The sequence below is a fragment of the Phallusia mammillata genome, chromosome 7 (genome assembly GCF_965637545.1).
Source record: "Phallusia mammillata chromosome 7, kaPhaMamm4.hap1.1, whole genome shotgun sequence".
In the NCBI taxonomy this organism is placed as follows: domain Eukaryota; kingdom Metazoa; phylum Chordata; class Ascidiacea; order Phlebobranchia; family Ascidiidae; genus Phallusia; species Phallusia mammillata.
In genome coordinates, this window is record NC_137258.1 from 3714343 (window position 1) to 3731250 (window position 16908).

The window sequence follows — 16908 nt, forward strand, 5'->3', positions numbered from 1 at the left end:
AGGCCTACAGCTCAGAGAGACATGAATAAAAATTATTGGTTTTCTAACGATAAGCTTCACTTTTTAAAGGCAACCTCGCGATGTGAAGAGCATTTACTCACGTGCCTATCAAGCCTGAAAACAGAATATCGTTTTTATGTTACTTTGCTATAAGTTATAAGGACAAATAATTCCGCCGTTTTTGTTGCTGTGGTTTTTCAATATACTTTCCGGTCCAACCGAACGCTTTATAATTTTTTTTAACGAAAACGACAAAATAAACAAAACAAGGAACAAAGTCGTACACTGCCAAAGTACCGTACAAACTTTTTTGATTATCATTAAGCATTTATTTTTCAAGTATTTTTTTTAACAAGCTAAAGATATGAGGCACACATGCGGTGCAACTGTGCAAGTGGATAAACAAAGATAATAGAGATGACCATTTGTTTTAGTTGACTCCAATGTAAGCAAACACACGCTGTAAACTTACCAGACACGTTTTTGTTTCATGGACAAATGGCAAATTCTTTTTTCTCCGTCGCAGCATACAAAAGTCCACCCTGTTCACAAGTTTTTTTTCAAAGGTAATTATAAAACAGGGCTGGTGAATTGTAAAACTAGTTTGAGAGAAACTGACTCTGTATATATCATAGCAAATTATTTAAAAAAGTGTGATGCCCCTTTTTAAAATAAATAAATTTAGTTCTATAGCGCCACGAGCGGGATTTATTCGCTGTAGCGATTTTTGCGCCAAATACAAAAAAGCCGATGCAGTCATGGAGATTTGTTGGCTTGTTGCAGTAAAAGGCAAATGTTTTGTTGTTTGCAGAAAGATTGTTTGTGTTTGTTATCAAACAGAAAATACTTTATATATTTTCAGGCGGTTATGTGATAATAATACTTTACAGTGTGGCGTCAAAGTGGTAAATTGTACTCATGTGAAATACTGCCATAGATTTTTGAAATTTTCAGCTGCTTTGCTGATTTCACTGCCAAGTTCAGACATTTTGGAATATGATTTCCTTCAAGCAATTGCTCTTTCCCCTTTGGGAAGAACCTAATTTTGGTTATTTGCCACTTATTTCTAGTACATTCAGGTTTGTAAAAACTTTACCGTTGTTTACATGTAAAAGCTTATAACGACGTGTTTTGTACATTTTATTGTTGAGCAAAAGTTAACTTATAGCAACATAAACAGCAGCCAATGTCACATAGTTAATTTTTATGTACAGTACTATAATGAGAAATAATTAAGCTACCAGCAGAGCTATATCTAATTTAGAAAAACAAATTTTGTGCAAGGTACCTAGTAGAGTTCATTTTCAAAAAATCAAGTCTTGATTCTCGAGAAATAAATAATAATTTCTTCAAAAACCTAACGTAAATGCGACCCCCCTAACATATATTTATTTTCTGTTGCACCTTGCTCCTAGAGCGCACTGGCCAGTAACTTTCTTCCTTTGCTACCAAAATAGCGATTTTTAACTTGTGTGCAGCATTTTACCACTTTTATGAATTCTTAATTTCTCAAGCAGCGAAAAAGTTGAGAAATCGAGGAACCCTAGTATCTGGCTACCAGATTGAAAAGAATAAATCCTCAATACAAATTTTTGAATTTTCATATGCATGTGTATATATAATTCAGGAAAATTTTAGATTTACAACAATTTGCGCAAAAAATGTTTGTCTGTATATTTTAAATTTTTTGCTTAGGCAATTTGCTTATACTACCATAAAAATTGTGACTGTGGCTGCCAGATGTGCAAACTAAAAATAAATACTTACAGAATTAACTTAAAGCTCCAATTCAAATAACCTTATTCCAATGACTTCAGTTACTCTCAAATATGTTTCATTGATTACTGAATCCCTTGCAGGGGCCCATTATTGTGTATGGAAATTAAAAGGTTAATTCGATATTTGGGTTAATCACTTTTTGGTAAAGGCAATTTTTTTTCTGCAATTCAAACAGATTTTGCTCTGAAAATGTCCGCCTTGATAGCACTAAGCAGGCATATTTAAACCAAGTAACAAAAATCAATTTCTTCAACAGAAACTCTGATTCCGAACTCCACACTTTTAAATCTGATCAGCTGGGTTGGAAAGATGTAAATGTTGCAAAAGGAATATGGAAGAAAAAAGAAAACCTTGGTGAAGATATAAAGGTTTACATAGAAAATTGCTATGAAAAAATGAAAGAAAGCATTCTGGAATGTAGGTAAGTAACAAAAGGTTATTGTTATATTTGTTTGATTTTTTAATTTCAAAAAGATTCTTTTCAAAGTGACTTTTGTATACAGCCCTTCTTTAAAATTGTAAGTTTTGTTTTAAAAAGTCAATGAAGGGCAACAATTTGCTGTGTACAAATCATTAAAAAAATAAAATTTGAAGAATATTTTTTAATTTTAGCCACTTGTTGACCTATAGTAGAGCTTTTCTGACATTTGTATTTTTCGTAACAAAGTTTGACATTATACACAATGTCTTTACATATAGGATAAATAACACTGTGCATAAAACAATACACAAATAGTTTTTTTGTATTTTACTAAATAGCATTTCTTTAATACAAAAAGCAAAGTTAAGTTTGCTTAAACATGATGATTGTTGTTGCATATGGACTATATATTTTCATTTAACTCTTTGGTTTTTGTCATTTAAAATTTCTGCAATAAACGTTTGTTTCAGAAATGGGGAGATGTCATCAACACCAATCATACCAAAAACACCACATGTAAAAAGCAAAACTAGAAGCAGAAGAGGAATCACTAAAAAGCGATCATCAGTAGGACAAACTGTTCGAAGGTAAGACCATTATTTATTATCCTGTCACCTATAGCTTGTTACTACTGCATTAAATTATGCAACAAATTTTCAGATGGCAGAGTACGCCATTTTTAGACCTTTTAGTGTTAGTCTAAATGTTTTTAAATATAGGATATTTCTTGTTAGAAATTGAAATCCTACAATAAGAAATACTTACACTGGCAAATAAAACATATTTAATTTACTCATTATTTTCTTGTTGTCTGTAAATCATTAGAGTTTTTCTACAGCTGATGTATTATATATGTTTTGTATCTTAAAGTATCATGGACCACCAGTATACTTGGTGTAATTTTGTACAATTATTTTCAACCATCCATGAGCCTAAAAATTCCCAAACCTTTTGTTCAGGTTGGTGTATTGACACATAGCAATTGTTTTACTAGAAGTTCTCGTCGCTTGAAACAATCCTTGGCAGTGGCAGGTGTCATTAATATGGACAGACTTTCCATAGCGACCCAAGTTGGAAATGTTTTGCAGTCAACAATTGAGTCAACTCCTGCAAAGGGCAAAACAGGAAGAAAAAAGAAGAACCAAGCAACACTTGAGTAAGAAAAGTTATCTTTTAGTTATGGATTGGCATGTTATTATGGAAGACCTATATTTTGTTCTGTCAGAAATGCAAGTTGCCTAATAATGAATTACCCTCTCCAAATTACCTTAAACCTTTTCAATTTTATCCAAATGCAATATCTTTATTGTACATGTGCATTTGTTACATTTACATCATTACATGTAATGTAAGTAGTCATTCAACAAAGCTCAAACTAGGGACTTTAAATGTAACGACACAGATTTTACATTAGGTGCAAAATGCAAATTGTATTACACACCCTTGTTCTTGCATCCTAAAAGTCTAAGGTCAACTTTGAAACTATATTATCAAAACCCTTCTGTTTTTTTGCAGACCAGTGCCCCAAAAGAGCATTTCACCAGTGGTTGAGCTTACTGACTGCAAAGCCTTCATTAAACCAACTCCAAAAACTAAAGGTACATATTATAATCACATTTGATTCTATACAGAAACATTGATATCTTTAAGTGCATATTTATGTTTTCTACATACTTTACTATGATCATGAGTCATGACTGTTGTGTTTTTTTAGTTACAAGAAAAGCATCCATTCGGGGAAAAAGGAATGTTCTGCTTCACGAAGATGGCACATTTGATGTCGTCCCAACTCTGGAGCATAAGAAATCATTGAGAAAAAGCAAGAAGTCTCAAGCAACTAAGCCCCCAGCCTCTCCTGAACAACCCAAACCAATTACTCCTGAGCCTAAAACTGTGACTAAGAAAATGAGTCCACTCAAAGAAGATAATTCAAACTCCCTTGAGCTTGACACAAAATCATCTACGCCAACCCAAGAGGATGTTGCTATGGAAACTGCCGATGTCATCGTGGTTGAGGCACCGCTTGTTGAAGAAACGGAAGAATTGGATCAAGTCAAGTCTATCAACAGCACAGATACGGATAATGATGAAGATGCGAATACTACTTCTTCGTCTGTTTGTTCCTCTTCTGCAGCCACTGTAGACTTGGAAGATCACAGACCGACTGATACAATGGTACTTAAATGACTGAATAAGACTTTACTAATGATTCACTAATAATGATCTTAATAAGCAAAACACTTTCATTGATTGAGGTCTGTAACAAGGGTCTGTAAACCTTTTTGCAAAACCTTTTAATAACACATAAGTCATGTGAAATCTTTCTGACAAAAAATCATTAAGAGTTTGGTAAAAAATGTACTGTTGTTGAAATGTAGGTTGCATATAATGATCCCATGTTGATAACCATGTGCTCCATGTAATGTTTTCACACAAATTTTTAGATGAATCCAACTATAGAATTGGAACAAATGGACACAAGTGCGATGATTTTTGCAGTTCCAGACTCCGATGAAGAAGAGTAAGTCACTTGTTTATTATATTTATTTTGTCAAAATATGAAACTCTACTGGTGCAAAAAAACACTGCTGTTTGTGGCAGTAAACATAGTCCCAACTTTTGGTGGTTCTGTCAAAATTACTTTGAGGCCCTAGTTTAGGAACAGCATAAAACTGACTGACCGTATTACACTAACATACACTTTTACAATTTTTTTACCATAGGACTGAACATGTTCATGTTGAGCATAAAGTGATGGAAATAAAAGTAATTGAAGAAGATATTCCGAAAAGTTCAAGAAGGTCAACCAGAAACAGTAGAAGATCCAGCAAAGTGCTAGGTATTATTTTTAGATGTTAACACTTTCTTTTCTGGAGTGTAGATAAGCTCAAGGATATATAGTGGTGTTTCATATTTTTTATTCAACATACAATTGTCAAGATGTACATCAAGTGCTCATCAAATTATTATTTAAGGTGGATTTGCAGCAAAGAGGCGGTCAACGAGACAGAGCTTAAGAAACAAAACCCTTCAAATTGCTCAAGCTGACGAGCAGGTAATAAATGTGCATTTGTGAATTGGTGGTAAGTGGGCCACTTACACTACCACTCAACAAGATAATCGTGATCTAAATCGAATCATGATGAAGTCTTAAAAAGGGCCAAAACCTGAAACATCTTACCATTCCAAATTGTTTTGACATAATATTTAACCAAATTGGGAGTTGCATGCCCAGGTTTTTTTTAAAGGTTTGGTTTGGGTGACCGCTAAGTAGTTTTAAGAGACCGCGAGTATTTCATTTAAATACCAAAAAATAGCCATATTTGCTTAAACGGGAGTTTTGGGAAACCGCTGGAGAAATTTGGGGGACCGTTTCAGTCCCAAAACACCTTAAAAACACTGTGCATGCCAATTTGCTACATACAATGGGCAATGTAGAACCCCAAGTATTACTGCCTTCAATGCATTGTTGATAGTATGATACCCTCACTCAGTGGCATGTCAAAGGGGGTCTATGAGTTTCAGGATTGTATGTTTGTGTTTGGACCCTCTTACACTTATGGACAAAACACCATGCCACTTTATATTCTAAAACGAAATAGGCACCAAAACAATTATAGGTGTTTCATGCATTAATTACAAGCATGCAGCAGAATCCAAGCACATTTTTGAGAGAAAGCAGGATTGTTATCAAAGAGCATCATTAGGGAATATCCCAAATTCAAATATTGGACAACCCCTTTTCAAGTTTTAGGCCCCCCTGCATTTACTGGTTGATTGCTAAGAATTGATGATCAATCCTGCCTAAAAAATATTTAATGTGTAAATTGGACACGCAACATGTTTTGAAAGTTGTAGGGTCAAATTTGTCTTTTAAATCTGTGATTTTAAGTGGCCAAGAGTACTCTATAATGTTTGCAATTAGGCTATTTTTTCCTTGAAATTTTGTTGTTTGTAAATAAATTGTAAAAAAATACAGGTCCAACCTACTCCTCTGGTGGAAGAAGTTGACACTGAGAGTGAAACAGTTGAAGAATCGGAAGAAAATCACGTGGAGGAAAACTTACATGATGAACAGCTCGATAAAGGTATTTACAAAAGTTCACACATATATGCCAATGAACCATGCATACATAACCAATCTGTGCAGTACACTAATAACAAGCTTCATTTAGGAATAAGATGCAATTCGATCCTTGTTTATAATTGTAACACACACATGTTTGACACATATGGTTCTGTTTGCTGTAGCAAATCCCTTTTAGTAATTTATCAAATTGAATCATTATGAACTGCATACACAGTGCACACTGTTTTGACTGATATGGTCTTATCTGTGCAGTTGGTGATAGATTGGCTGTATGAGCTAATGTACCTTATGGCACTCCAGTTTGTCGGAAGTAACAGGCTTGGTCATTATTAATATTTTGTGTCACAATTTTGAAATATTGAATTTTTTAACAGAAAATGATGAGCCCCCGAGATCAACTACGCGACCGAGGCCTAAGATTGCAAAAGCCATTGTCAGACCTAAAGTCAAGAAACATCCACCAAGTGCCAGATCAAGTAAGTTTTCAGTGTGTACAAACTGACTTACAGCTATAAGATATCAATCATTTGAATGAAAATTTGTGATAGCTTCGTACAGTGGTTCTTGACCGAAGATTAAATATTCCTTAAAGGGTAATTTGACCTATTTCTGTGGGGTAATCAGTTATTTAGTTCTATGACATCATCAGCTTCTGTGATGTCATGTTTTTTAATTTTAGCTGCTTCTGATACAATAATCGTATAAAAGGACATAAACTACTGGCTGAGTGGAATTATTTTATCCCATACCCATACTAATACCTCAATTAATTTATTGTTGCAAAAATTGTATCTTTGCTATTTTACTTCTAGGTTCAATGAAGAGGACTCATGCTAAAATCGGTGCAGCTTCCAACAATAGCTTAATGAAAACACCAAGTCCACCAAAACAAAAGGTAAATTGAAAAATATATTTCTGTTGCAAATTATCAATGTTCATATGAACGCAACAAAATCAGTGGTTGTTCATTGGAAAAACACAAATTGCCTTAACTATTTTTGGTTACATTCATGGTACAGTGTCAGGCCGTACAATGATATTTTCGTAGTTACGCTGTTAACAAAACCTACCCACCAGACTACAAAAATGTGTAAAGCAGCTTTTTGTAATGTTTCTGTGATGTGACCTAATGCGATCACAGCCCATGAAAAAAATGTTTAATAGACTTATAGGTAAAACAAATTATGTGATTGCAATTGTTTATGGCCACTGGTAAATGCAAAAACCCTTAAAGTCATTAAAAAAGTTGAAAAAAACAATAATTTAAGACAAACAACATCTGAAAAGTAATAATTTTGCGCCGACAGAAAATTGAATGGAACACTCCAGGAATGTCAAAATCCCTTCGATCGAAGGTAGATATCAGTTTGTCACTAGGTGCATGGGGTGTTCAAGTAGCAGCATGTCTTTAAAAGTAATTTTTGCATGAGCTTAACTCTGTCAGTACTGTGCTGTGTTTGGTCCTAAACAGTGTCTTAGTTTATGGTTTTATTATTTCTGGTGTGGAAGATTGTCCTGTTCAACTGTTTTATATAGTTCCTCATGTTTAGTCACGATTAAATCATAACCAGTATTGTATTGTTAAACTTAATTTTACGAACTCACTTAAAGCCTTATATAAGTTAATCACTAGTGATGGGACGATACCAGGTTTTGAAGCGACTACCGATACCGAGTACGATTACCGAGTACTTAAGTGTAGTGTTGTACTTAGTTGTATAGCACTGGCTAATTTATCTGCCATGGTCGGGGTACAGGTGTGCACACACACACATGCCGAAAAATGTAATCTCACGTGATAGCCAAAATGATATACGTAAACTGGCGGAACTTTTTTCCAATTTTGTGCTGTCCGAAGCAAATATTGAAGTTGCCCGTGTTCTTATAGAGTATCGATACCACTGAAATCGTTCGATACCGGGTACTCGTCCCATCACTATTCATCACCACCATTTCGTTAAAGTATATTGTTTGTTATGCTGGTATAATATAGCTTCACGCCTATATAGGTTGGGAAATGTGTCTTTTCTTGGTTTAATCAAAGGCATGACAGTTTTAAATCACGTAACAATCATTTGGTTGTGCATGGTAAATTTAAATCATGCTTCTCTCTATTGTTTAACAAAAACTTTTTGACGATAACATGCATGCTAGTAAACTGCCTACTTTGCAATTATAACGGACTGTAAATTGACTGTGAAGCCCCTATAAGATTGGGCCAATATACACTAAACATGTAAACTTGTAGTCTAAAACCAATTGTTTAGCCCAATTTAACTGAACAATTCAGTTAAGGAAAGAAATATTTTTACTATTGATTACATCTTGTTACTGAAACATCCAAGCAGTGAGTACAGTTGTAATGACATTTTGTTCTGACAGTTGAATAATTTGGACAAATGGAATATAATGAAGTGACAAGCATACATCTCAAGCTGGCACAAAAGTTTTGCAATATTGGCGACTAACATTAAATATCTGTGATAATTGTACTGACCAATATATTTGTAAATGAAAAACAGCATGCTTATTACTCATGTCATCATCAGTGATTTTAACCATCTTTTTTTCATGAGGAATAGGCAAATTCTTTCCTTAAGATTTAAAAATGCTTGCCCATTGATTGAAGTAAAATTCACTAAACTTAATCCCACTTGTTATGCAGAGAGCAAAGACAACATATTCTACTGGAAAGCATAATCGATCTACGGAGGCAAGTAGAGCTAAGCGCACACCAGTTCGAGCATCACCTGCTAATGTGCGATATGGTACTGCTCTTTCTCATGCTCAGTTCACTAACATCAACAACACATTAAAGTCGTTTATTCTGAGAAACACTCCAGAGAAAGTAAACAAAGAAGTGAGTAACTATTTTGTTATTTGAAAGACTATACACTGGTCTGTTTAATATCACATGACATGAGCAATTGCCAAAATGTTGGAGTAATTAAGTATGTCGCTTTTTTTGCCTTATATTTGTAATTAAACATATTTCTGTATCTTGTTTGAAAATTAATTTCAGGGTTGTGAAGTCAGTTAAAAAAAATTGGACTATGAGTGAGTCATCCTTTAGAAATATTTGACCCAAAATTCAACCAAAAACAAAACCTCTATGTTGCCCTTGCAAAATTTATTGCTGTTTTCAGAAACATCATGATTTTAACTTGACATGATTTAAAAAAACCTCTTGACTCCATACCGTGAATAAGTTTCTTCTTTTTGATTAATTTTTGTTTGCTCTTTTTTTAATTTCACTGATTTCTTTAAAGGCTGAACTTGAAGCTAAGAAGAAAATGTTGGAAGAAAAAACTAGGAAAGAAGAGGAACGACAAAAACAGATGGAGGAACATAAACAAGCTAAACTTCTTGAACAAAAAAGGTAAAAAAATCTGATTTCCTTTATGAATGTTGCTTTGGATTATTATTCCATTTCCGGATGGTTATGAGGGTTTGCAAAAGTTTTAGAATCATCGAACTTTAATAAAAAAGAAAGTCATTGATGATATGTCCCTAAAAGTTTCTTAATACATGTGCATCTCATTAAGAACGTACCATTTTTGCCCATTGATTAAATCCCACAACGGCTTTGGTAACAAGTATGAACTATTTTTGTTCCAGAAAACGGGAAGAGAGAGCAAAAAGAGCAAACCAGCTTCGAGAAGAACGTGAACGAGCAGAGCGTGAGAAACAAGATCAACTTCAAGATCGATGGAAACAAAAGATTGCTGATGCTGATCGATGCAAAAATCTTCGCAAAGTGGAGGAGGTTGCCAAGATGCAGAGCAAAATGGAAAAACTGGTTAGTGTTGTAATTAGTAGAAAATGGCAAGATGTTACTTTCCAAAGCAATTAGGTTTTAATGAGCAAAATATTAAAATTTTTTGCAAAAAATGTTTTTAAAAATGGCTATTTTCATTGGACTAAGGTTGTAAACAAATTGTTTGCATGTGAAAATTCATGGTAACACATCAGGCAAAAGCAAAAACTAAAATCCTATTTGTCGATCAGTGTATATACATTTGGTAAAGTTCAAATGCCTTCTGTAAACACCAGTAATTAAAAAAGCAACCATCTGGGGTTTTTGTTGTGGCCAAACAGCCATTATATCATCTTAACTGCATTTAAACATTAAACTGATTTTAGGCCAAGGCAGAAGCAAGAAGGAAAGAAGAAGAATCAGAAAAACTGGTTCGATTAAAAGAACAGGTAACATTAGTTTGGTGGCACTGAGAAAACGAAAGCAAAATTTCTTTAAAATAAGGTCATTACTCAAACAAAAAAAATGTTTGATCCACTTTAATTTTTTTAATTGCCATAATCAGTATCATTTTAGTTTTTAGCATCAAAACAAATCTACATTGCAAAAGAAATTGGGGTTTATATATAATGTTTTAGGCAATTAAGAAAAGTGTCAGTATGTCTGTTCTTGTAACCTCCAACAATCATTCTTTTAGGAGGAAGAAAGAGAAAAACGTTTGAAACAACATCAGAAAGAGAAGAAGCTTCTGGAAGAACTAAGACTAAAGGAGAAGTAATAAATAAAGTTGCATATTTTGTTACCAATCAATTGTTTGTTTTTTTAATTGTACAAATATTGATACTGATACTATCATAATGTTTATTTTTGTAAATGATCTTTTACATGTTTATTGGAAATTTTCAAATTTATTTTTAACCACACTGCCTGACCAGGATTGATAAGTGGACATTTATGTTAACAAGGAGACAAGAGGAGAAGAGAGAAGAGCAAAGGAGGCTGGAAGAAGAAAGAATTCAGGTATGTTGTGTGTTTATTTTTGGTGCTGCTTGTATTTTTTAGGATTCTCTAGATCAGGGTGGCCTTTTGGGGCAATAAGCGCGGCATTCGATGTCCAAACGCATTCAAAGATCTTGACGTGGCATGCAGTATCAGTCAATGAGAAATAAGTTGAAATGCCACTTTTATTCACCTTTGTTTTCTTTCTTACATTACTATTTAATTGGTTCTAGACCAGCAGTTTTCACACTAGTTTTTTTCGTAGGACTGCCAAGAGCTCAAGGCTCAACAACCTTCTTCGTGTTGCAAATTAAGCAAATGTTTGCGCATAATGTAATAATTTTGATTTGTCTGTGACGTAACAAGCTTGTCTCAGATCATTAATATGCGCAAACAAACGAACTTGTAGGTACAGCAAATCCTTAATGTTGTAGTGGGAAATTTATTTAGGTTTAACATTACACTCACCTTGGACCGTGCTATTCAGAAAAATTACAAAGTGACTATTATGTAAATCGAAATGTTTGGAAACAATTGTCATAAATCTGACAATTAGTCGATGCTGCCTACATGAGTGCCGGTGAAAATTTGGGTGGCTTTATCAATTAAAAGCTTCTCACCCATGCTCTAGATGCCTATTACTTGAAATATATGCACCTTTAAAAAATTTGTTCCATACTTACAGCAACAAAAACTGGAAGAGCAAAGGTTGGCAGAAGAAGAAGAGAAATTAAGGAGGAAGAGAGAGCAAGAGGAGCATGAGAGGGCGAGGAGGAAAAGAGAACTTGAAGCTGCTACAGAGGTGGCTGCGAAAAAGAAGAAACAAGAAGAGATGAAAAAACTTACTGTAAGTTGATGCTCATGTAATGTTTTCAGAAGAAAAATTTTTGGAAAAGCCAGTGTTTTTCTGCAATGCCCTGACTTTTAATATTTATACGACATAACCACAAAAATATTGTGTTGCCATAAACACACAATAGGTCTATTGAGCATTTTCAAGAATTATTACTTCTAAGGAGATACACTGACTGTAACTGAAATTCACAAGTTTTATCATTGCAATTGACAAGGAAGCGAATTTGCACCTTGTAAAGCCTGCATAGGTTTTGCTGATATTGTTTTGGATATGCTTTTTGTTAGGAATGGGCAAAAACTACAAATGGTCTGTTTGTTTAAACATGGCATCTCATGTTAATGCTCGTTGCATTGTGACGTCACAAACATTCCTAATTCCACACTAGGTTTGTAGCTTTCCAAGGTCTCTTACGTCACCAGCAGTATATTAAACTGTACAGGCCCCAGAAGTACACGTTTTTCCACCAACTAACGCATCTAAAAACAGTTATTTTGTTCTGTGATACCCTTTCAATCTAGTTGATATTCCCCCAAGATTTCAAAATACATCATCATAATTTTTGTTTAATTTGGATGCAGGAGCAAAGAGAAGAAGCTCGCAAAGAGAGGGAAGCTGCTCGTCAGAGGAGGATGGAGGAAAAGCGGCTCGCTAAAGAGGAGGAGAAGAGGCAGAAGGAGGAGCAAAAGAGAATTAAAGAGGCAGAAAAGAGAGCTCGTGAAGAGGAGAAACGAATCAGGGAAGAGCAGCTTATGCAGGTTGGTAAATTCCATGCAAAAGTGAAACTTACAAAATATATTTTTATTAGTACTTAAGATTAAAATTGTTTCTGAAACCTTTGAAACAATAGGCTTGCTTTTGTACGCAATGTTCATCGATATACTTTAAAATTCACTTGTTTTTTTATGTTTTTGAACACTAACTATCCTCTTTGCCTTATTTAATTTCCCAATATATTACAAGCTAAAGTTTCTCACAAATAAAGAGGAACTTAGTGGCAAAACTAACTGACCTCATGTTTTTTCACCATAGCAACAAGAAAAGGAAAGGCGAGAGGAGGCTCAGCAAATCGCACAAGAAAAACTAGAGGTGTGTACTGGCAAAAACACAGCTTGGGTTCCCAAAAAAAAATGCCCAAATGGATGTCGTATTATTGAATCTCTTGTGTAGCGGTGTAATACTTACATTAATGAAGATTTCTGTTTGCTTTGTAATACATGTTTGTTTAACTCTTGCTGTGTAAGTTATGTTTAAGATAAGGGTAAGTCACCCATTTTTGGGGGTTTTGAATCTGTGTTATCTGTATGGATCTATACTTTCCACTTAAGGAATCAAATTTCTTGTATATGTAACTGCAGGCAGAGAAGGAAGCTCGTCGCCAAGCTGCCAGGCAAAAGAAAGAACTTCTGCGACAAAAAATTGAGGCTGAACGGAGACTCCGAGAGGAAGAAGAAAAACAAGTAAGAATCCCATTTTACGTACAAATTGATTTGGTTCTTTCCTCCTAATGATTAGATTATTAATATATCTAGCTGTGTGTGTGTAACTTCAGTGTTCTCACCCTTTTCTGGTTTCCAAAATCTTAAATTTCCATTGAAAGCTGTATTAGGGCTCAAATAAGATAACTGGATTTAGTTCTTAACACCATTCTATGCCAGTGGCTGTATACTGCCAGGTGTGTGGCCAGTTGCGATCCTACGATAGAACATAATGTAGAACACCTAAAACATCATTCAAATAACAGGACACTTGGGTTGATAACCAATGGATTTTTTAGTGTTTTTGCTGTTTTACAAAACTGTTTAACAATGACAATAGGGTAAAGTGACAATGCGAATGAAACTTGACAAATTTAAGTGGAGAGTTGGTAATTATTGTCTTAACTATGATGCTTGTTCGCACCCCTGATACACAAATAACAGCCAAGGGTAATGTGACCTCCTGGTTTTAAACGAATACATAAATACAGAGCAAAACTATTGCTAGTGTAACCACTGGTTTACAATTTTATTTTTTGCACAGAAACGAATTCGTGAAGAACAAGAAAGACGAAGAATCATGCAGCACGAAAAAGCAGAAATGGAAAGAAAAATCAAGGTAATTTAGTTTCTAAGTTTGCGTCAATACTTCTGTGCAATGAGCATTTTTTTCATTAGTGTGATAGCCGATATGGCATAACGAAACTCACTGATTAAAACAGAAAAAAAAGTGTGAATGATTTTTTAAAATTTGAAACAGCTTACTTAAATCAGTGCATGTGCAGATTTTGAAAGACCAACTTTTCTTAAAATGCCTAAACTTTGAAAGTTGGGAAAGCTACAATAAGATATACAGTGGTACAAACTAGTGATGCACCGAAGTTTCGGTTGGCCGAAACATTTCGGCCGAATCCGTTGTTTTCCAATGTTTCGGTTTCGGCCCGAACTTTTTTGAAAATTCGGCCGAAACCGAACTTTTTTGTTGTATGGAATTAAAGCCTTAAATTTCATTTTCGATCATACGAAACATCATAAATTAACTATTTGTTGTATTTATAAATTACGAGCCACGTTGTCTGCAAAATATTATAAGTTTAGCAAAGCTTATGCATTGTGAAAGTTATTTTGGTTTGTCATAATTGAGGTCACTCGCATCAACAACACAAGTTTCAGTTGAAAACATCCATAAGAATGGGGATTTTAGGTTCAGCCTGATTCGGCCGAAATTATTCGGCCTCAAGGCCGAATATTCGGTTTCGGCCCGAACCTTTTTAGGCGGGTTCGGTGCATCACTAGTACAAACTTAACCTGATCCATACAGTGGTACAAACTTAACCTGGTCCATTTCTTGTATACTTCATTTTACTTGCCATCATTGTACTATTATCACAGAAATTTCAAGCTGACAAATATGTTTTATTTTGTAGGAAGCTGAAAAGGCAAAACAAATGCAACTCAACTCGACTTACACTGCAACAGCACATTCCAGTGTCCTTGAGGTTTGTATTAAGTTTAAATTAGGTTTACTATATCTGCATGAGCAAAATTCCTGGCACAAAAAATATCTTAGGCAACACCAAACTTGTGTTATATAGCAAATTGTGAACTATCACAGAGATTGAAGGCGCAGTTTTGTTCTGCAATCCGGTCAAAATAACTTAATTGCAATTCATGCGGATTAGTTGTTTTGCATGTATGTTGGTTGCATCTTGCACTCAAGAAAAACACAGAAAACGGTTAAACCTTTCCTAAGGAAGTCCTTAAAATAATTTGAGAAATAAGTTAGGCTACTAATCGCTAAAATTTCATACACTCAGTGTTTTTGGAAATTATTTCTGGACACAAATTTTATACCCAAAATACAAAATGTCTGGCAAACCTAGGTAGTATTTCTTGTATATTGGTAACACTTCTGTTGTTTGAAAATAGAAAGATATGTTTTATCGCAAGAGGAACATAGAACAGACCTTAACACAACCAACTTACAAAACAACTACTTTCAACCTGTTTCCAGGATTCTCATAACAACTACAACATGACCCCTAGAGGACCAGATCGCCCCCTTCTACCTTCCACCACCACTGATTATGTGATTGCTGATTTGAAAAGTGACGATAGCACCGATAATGAAGATGAACCAAAGAAACCAATCCCCACCTGGGCTAAAAGTATGACCTTTTTTCAAATCATATATTTCAAAGTGTTTTCTCTTCATGCTGATAAATACATATATAGCAGCGTTCTTAACCCTAGCTACAAGCTGTATTCTGGGGGCACAGGTGTAGGGTCACTAGGTACGCAAGCACTGCTCAATGTGTTGATGTAATGTTTATACTGTTCGTCGTTTTTAGCAGTAATTAATACTTATCCTTGTAAATTCTTGACTATAAGTGAGTTTTTCAGTTGCTTTTTTTAAAGAAGAGGGAGGGTCCTAAGAGGTTACTTAAGGGAGGGCTGGTCCTCAAGGTTAAGGGGGGACTTGTCCTGAAGTGGGCCATGCTCTATGAAGAACCACTGGTATATAGCATGGTACTTTAGAAGAGAAGTTGGCAACTCAGGTGACATGGCCAACTATAGAAAAACTTGTATATCTTTAATGGTTTTGCAAGGTTTTTTGCGTCCCATATGTTATAGTATGCTATATGTTATATTTTTAGTACCACTATTTAATGAATAAGCATTTTCGATGCTACTCAAAGTACATGAAAATTCATGCGGACCCCATTGTTTTTTCAGTGTCTGTTCGGTGCCGTAATTCCAATGTAGATAAAGTCATTGTAGGTACAAAAGCTTTCATAATGTTTGATTTTATTTTTTAGGTTCTGCCTTGAACTTGGCATTGATTCAACAGCACCATAATGACCTGTCATCAGCTGATGAAGTTTTTAAAGGATTACTTCAACCAGTCAGTCTCTCTGATCTCTTTCCCAACAAAATAAAGGCCCGTTATTTTAAGCGAACGAGCTCAGCGCATTGGACCTCTCCTATTCGACCTCCGGGGTATACAAGCTTCACCAGCCAATGTAAAGGATTTTAATGCTGTACTTCAACCTAAATGTGTTTTAACCATCAAAGAGTTGTTTTACAAAAGGCAGTACCGCCAATTTTTTTTGACAAACTGTAAATTAGAGAATTGCTACTGTTACTGCAGCATGCTTAATATAATCATCACATGAATCTGCAGAAATGTCTTTGGTGAAAGCACGCTTGTGTGTTGCTCTGCATTTTTTCTATCTTGCTTCTGTTGGATGATAACATTTTAACTGTTTTTATTTTGTTTATTTTAGTAAATAATTTTCAGTTCTGTGGTGATTTTTAGGCTACCCTATGTGGACCATGGTCTTTTAGTTAACAACTTACCTGTGTCAAAAATATGTCAGTAATTTATGAGTCAACTCACCTACTGAACTTTCATGTATTATGTTTTTTGGTCGCTTTTGTAAATAAACTTTCTTTGCATAAAAAGCTAACATTAAAGTAATTTGTGAAGACCCCTATTCTCTCCTAAGAGTAACATTATCCAATTAATCT

At 34.7% G+C, this 16908-nt stretch overlaps 1 protein-coding gene across 3 annotated transcripts; it reads left to right on the top strand.

Moving 5' to 3' along the window:
* Nucleotides 1–839: 839 nt before the first annotated feature.
* LOC145202682 (uncharacterized) lies at nt 840–16847 on the top strand. Of its 3 annotated transcripts, none has more exons than XM_080075708.1 (27): nt 840–1079; nt 2036–2200; nt 2671–2787; nt 3195–3356; nt 3716–3798; nt 3915–4375; nt 4645–4721; nt 4924–5039; nt 5176–5255; nt 6180–6288; nt 6665–6766; nt 7103–7185; nt 7598–7645; nt 8956–9150; nt 9560–9669; nt 9909–10089; nt 10434–10496; nt 10745–10821; nt 10983–11067; nt 11732–11893; nt 12481–12657; nt 12932–12988; nt 13258–13359; nt 13922–13996; nt 14805–14876; nt 15392–15545; nt 16197–16847. In XM_080075708.1, the coding sequence occupies exons 1-27, from the start codon at nt 997–999 to the stop codon at nt 16412–16414; spliced, it is 3414 nt and encodes a 1137-aa protein (XP_079931834.1). In that variant the 5' UTR covers nt 840–996; the 3' UTR covers nt 16415–16847. The 3 variants fall into 3 exon arrangements, with proteins under 3 accessions (XP_079931834.1, XP_079931836.1, XP_079931835.1); XM_080075709.1 differs by having other exon boundaries at nt 841–1079; nt 11013–11067; XM_080075710.1 differs by lacking the exon at nt 7598–7645.
* Nucleotides 16848–16908: the final 61 nt, after the last annotated feature.

Bases quoted from the DNA above. Each gene is read 5' to 3' on its own strand.
- LOC145202682 (XM_080075708.1), top strand. From the start codon at position 997: ATGATTTCCTTCAAGCAATTGCTCTTTCCCCTTTGGGAAGAACCTAAT. The intron at 2,788-3,194 runs GTAAGACCATTA...TTGTTTTACTAG, and splicing joins GTAGGACAAACTGTTCGAAG to AAGTTCTCGTCGCTTGAAAC. The intron at 14,877-15,391 runs GTTTGTATTAAG...ACCTGTTTCCAG, and splicing joins CACATTCCAGTGTCCTTGAG to GATTCTCATAACAACTACAA.